We start from the raw sequence: 4,439 nt of genomic DNA, 5'->3' as shown, positions 1-4,439 counted from the left end.
GTTTAGGGTTTAGGGTTTAGGGTTTAGGGTGTAGGGTTTAGAGCCCCCGGTTTAGGGTTTAGGTGTAGGGTTTAGGATTTAGGGTTTAGTGGCTACAGCCGGAGCGACGGAGCCGGGCTCGTTGTGTGCTGTGGGAGTTGGCGGAAACTTGAGGCAAAATGGAGCAAATTAGAACGAAATAACTCAATGAAGTTAAGTAAAATGAAATGAATTTAAACGAAATAATTCAATTAATTCAATTCAATAAATTAAAAGATTTGAATTTCTTTCGATCTGCGGAAGCCGCCGCTCCAGCGCCAGCCTCCGGAGCTGTCTGTACACCCCGACAACCGCCACTCCACTCCAAGAAACGCCGCCTTCGCATTTAATCATTAAAATAAAAGTTTTAATTTTAATTTACATTAATTTATTTCTTCTTACTCTAATTCAAAGTCTTTATTCCCCAGATTTCGCCGCCCCGGGGGCCCCGGGGCCCCCGGTCCAGCCCTGCCGAGAGAAGCATGCAGCAGCAGCAGCAGCAGCAGCAGCAAACCAGACTTGAATAGCGGGTTCTAACCATCAATTTAATTTTAATTTTAATTCTTCTTTCATTTTTTAAGTTAATTATTATTATTTCCTTTTGCTGCAGGCAGCAGCCTTGCTGCTGCCCCACAGAGGCCAGGCTCCTTCTCCAGCCCGCTTGGGGCTTTTGCTGCAAGAAAACTCCCTCAACTAAACACTTTTCCTTCTTTGCTCTTTGCTGCTTCTTCTTTATCCCATTTTGCTGCAGCAGCGCGGCAGCGCAGCAGCACAGCAGCGCAGCAGCGTAGCAGCAGATCCCCGCTGCAATGCCTCCCTCAGACTCTGCAGAGCAGCAGGGCGCCCCTGCCGACCCTGCTGCTTCCGACTCCCCTGCTGCTGCAGTTTCTGCTGCTGCTGCTGCTCCCGAGGAAGCGCCTGCAGCAGCCTCGGAAGAAGCCCCCGAGCCCGCAGCAGCAGCAGCAGCAGCAGCAGCAGCAGCAGCAGAAGTGCGGAAGCGGGGCGTGGTGTATCTGGCGCAGGTGCCGTTCGGGTGGAGTCGGGGGCAGCTGCTGCGGTACTTCGAAAGGTTCGGAGAAGTGACGCGGCTGTTCGTGACCCGCAGCCGCAGCAGCAGCAGCAGCAGCAGCAGCAGCAGCAGGAGGCGGAAGGAGCTGCTGCGGGAGGCGTGGATCGAGTTCCGGAAGAAGCAGCAGGCGAAGCAGCTGGTGGCGCTGAAGAACGGAGAAGCTGCGGGGGGCAAGAAGCGCAGCAGCAGCGCGCAGCAGCTGCTGCTGCTGTCCTACCTGCGGGGCTTCAGCTTCAGCTCTCTCCACGAAGAAGTCCAAAACTTGAAAAGAAATAAACTGGAAAGAATAAATGCGCAGATCGCGCGCGTCAAGCGCGAGGCTCAGGTGTACGTACACCTCCTCCACCAGAAGCACTCCGCCGAACAGCTGCGCCAAAGAGTTGCCCACAAACGCACCGGGGCCCCGCCGCAGCAGCAGCAGCAGCAGCAGCAGCGGCAGCAGCAGCAGCAGCAGCAGCAGGGGGCGCGGAAGCGGAAGCAGCTCGGCAGCGAGAGCGGCAAAGAAGAAGAAAATGGAAATAAAAAAGGCTTCCAAGTCAGCAAAGACCTCCTGAAACTCTTCGCAGCTTGAAGGCTTCGCAAACTTTTCTTTTCTTTTTGCTTCCAACTCTTCTTTCCGGCCTCTCGGGTGTACAGACAGCTGCCCCGCTGCAGCAAAATGCAGAATCTGAACTTGGACGAAAATTCAAATTCGGAATTTCAATAAAAGTAGTTTTAATTCATTTAGTAGTGAGTTTCAATAAAATAGTTTTAACTCCTCAAGTTCTGAATTTCAATAATAGTTTTAATTCATTTAATGCATTTCTTTGCACGAACTCCACGCACTCGCAGCTTCGCCTGCATCGCACTCTTTTGCAAAAAGAATCTGCACAAGTTGTTGGAATCTGAAGTGAGAAAGCAGCAGATTCTGCAGCTTCTGAAAAGCCAGTTAGAGTTTAATTTAAAATAATTGTTTTCATTTTGCTGCGCGAAAGGGGGCTTCAGCGCCTCCGGAAATTCAAAATTTCCGACGAGAACTTGAAATTCAAGTTCTGCGTTTCAGGGGTGCCCCGGGGAAGTTCGAAGACAGAAAAGGCACTAAAAACGTAAAAGGGTTTCAATTTCCTCTTCAAAACGCCATTTAATCGCAGAAATAAATTTAAAAAAAATAAATAAAAGTCGCGAGTTGAAACGACTCCAGCGGCGCAGCCCGAGTCGCACGTACACCTGAAATGCGAGCTACGCATACACCTGAAACGGGGAAGCAGGCGGCGCCGCAGTTTTTATTTTTGGATATCAAAAGATCTTTAGTTGAATTTTAGAAATGAAAGCTCACTTAATTCAAATTTTAATTTATTTCTTTCTCCCGAGAGCCTCGAGCGCCGCTGGATTGCGCTCGGTTGCGTTCCCGGGCCCCCCCCGCGTCGCCGTGGCTTTGCAGGTCAGCTGCTGCAGCACTAAATGAATTCTTTTTGAATTGAATTCTTTTTAAATTTGGTTCTTTTAAATTTAATTCCTTTTAAATTAATTTCTTTTTAAATTAATTTCTTTTTAATTTAACTCCCTTTTAAGAATGGCCCTTTGAAAAACGCAATTCCGGCGAGTTGGCGGCGGCCAATGGGCCCAGGGAGTCTCGGCGTTCCCTTCGGTGGGTCTTTTGGCTTTTTGTATTTTTAAATTCTTTTTGAATTCTTTTCAATATACTTATTTCATTTTAAATTCAATTATTTGTCTTATTTTAATTTAATTACTTGTCTCATTTTAATTCAATTCCTTGTCTTCTTTTAATTCAATTGTTTGCTTTTGCAGAACTCCTGCCAGCCCCAGAAGCCCCATTTAAACCCCCCAAACCCTCAAACTCTTTTCTCCGGGGCTTTCCAATTCCTTACATTTTCCCGGAAGAAGCTGCAGCAGCGGCAGCTCAAGTTTGGCCTGCAGAGGGCCCCGCTGCAGGTCAGGGTTTAGGGTTTAGGGTTTAGGGTTTAGGGTTTGGAGCTGGGCGTGAACCCAGCGCTACTGCAGCTCCACAAAGACAAGAACGAGTCCCCTGCTTCCCCACGGGTGAGGCAGCAAGTGTTTGAGCAGCAAATTAAAGTTCCTTCTCAATCGCTGCTGCTGCTGCTGCTGCCGCTGCTGCTGCTGCTGCTGCTGTTCAGAAGCAGCAACAGGAACTCTCGCCGGACTGCAGCAAAAGAACATCGAAAGCAAAAATATAAAGTATTCCGATTCTCCTCCCTACGGGTACGTGGGCAGTCGTGTGTACATACACCTCAAAATAATGCACTTTATTTATATTTATATTTTATTTATATTTATATTTATATTTATATTTACATATATATTTGTATTTATATTCATATTTATATTTATATTTATACTTATACTTATATCTATTTTGTTTATCATTCTGCTGCAGGTTTGTGCCCACGGGAAAAGCCTCCATGTCGAAGCTGCTGCACCTCGCGAGTCCTGCTGCTGCTGCTGCTGCTGCTTCAGGTGTACAGACACCTCAGCAGCCAGCAGCAAAGAGAAGAACCCTCCGGCAGATCCTGGGGGGTTTCATGGAAGTTCCATTTCACGGAGTTGTCAGCGGAAAAATGCGTTAAAGTGATTAAAAAAGTCCAAATTGCAAAACTAAAATAAACAAATGCTTTTATTTTCCATTTTACTTCAAATTCCCCCTTTTTCCGCGTTTTTCTGCTGCTGCTGCTGCTGCTGCTGGTGCTGCAGGGGGCCCCCGTGTCCGCAGCAACCGCAGCAAAGAAAGACCCTTCTTGCATGCAAAAAAGATTTGCAATTTGCGAAAAGTTTTTATTAAATTATTTCTAATTTAAAAATCATTTATTTCAAGAAAAATAAACTCCAAATCCCATCAAAAGAAGAGGACAGCCGCAGCCCCTGCCGCAGCAGCAAGCAGCAGTTGCTGCAGCAGCGTTGCTGCTGCTGCTGCGGCTGCGCTTTCGCCGTTTATTTTTCTAAAAATTAATTTCAAAAACTAAGTTTTGTCTTTTTAAACTCATTTCCACTTTTAAATAGAACTTCTTCCAGCTGCTGCTGCTGCTGCTGCTGCTGCGCTGCGCGGGGGCAGCAGGGGGCCCCACGGGCTTGCGAGTCTTCTTAACATTTTTCGCCGCCAAAAAGGAAGCAGCAGCAGCTGCAGCACTAGCTGCTGCGGCTGCAGCAGCAACAGTAGCTGCTGCTGTCGCGGCTGCAGCAGTGCGAGTAGGTGTTGCTGCTGCTGCTGCAGCACCACCAGCTGCTGCCGTAGTAGCTGCAGCAGCACCAGTCGCTCCTGCTGTGGCAGCAGCAGCAGCACCCGTAGCTGCTGCTGCTGCGGCTGCAGCACCATCGGCCGCTCCCTCTGCTGCGGCAG

General features: G+C 48.2%; 2 protein-coding genes across 2 annotated transcripts; both read left to right on the top strand.

The window, feature by feature from the left end:
• Nucleotides 1–827: 827 nt before the first annotated feature.
• On the top strand, nt 828–1,658 carry ETH_00013905 (uncharacterized protein; the record flags this gene model as incomplete). Its single annotated transcript, XM_013378085.1, has 1 exon — nt 828–1,658. One exon carries the CDS (start codon nt 828–830, stop codon nt 1,656–1,658), a length of 831 nt encoding a protein of 276 aa, XP_013233539.1.
• Nucleotides 1,659–2,683: 1,025 nt separating this feature from the next.
• ETH_00013900 (uncharacterized protein) lies at nt 2,684–3,672 on the top strand (the record flags this gene model as incomplete). Its single annotated transcript, XM_013378084.1, has 4 exons — nt 2,684–2,714; nt 2,876–3,019; nt 3,223–3,307; nt 3,483–3,672. The coding sequence occupies 4 exons, from the start codon at nt 2,684–2,686 to the stop codon at nt 3,670–3,672; spliced, it is 450 nt and encodes a 149-aa protein (XP_013233538.1).
• Nucleotides 3,673–4,439: the final 767 nt, after the last annotated feature.

The sequence above is a fragment of the Eimeria tenella genome, genomic scaffold, assembly GCF_000499545.2.
Source record: "Eimeria tenella Houghton genomic scaffold, Eth_scaff73, whole genome shotgun sequence".
Classification (NCBI taxonomy): Eukaryota; Apicomplexa; class Conoidasida; order Eucoccidiorida; family Eimeriidae; genus Eimeria; species Eimeria tenella.
The sequence above is the reverse complement of the archived record's forward strand: the minus strand, read 5'-3'. Positions and strand labels throughout refer to the sequence as shown.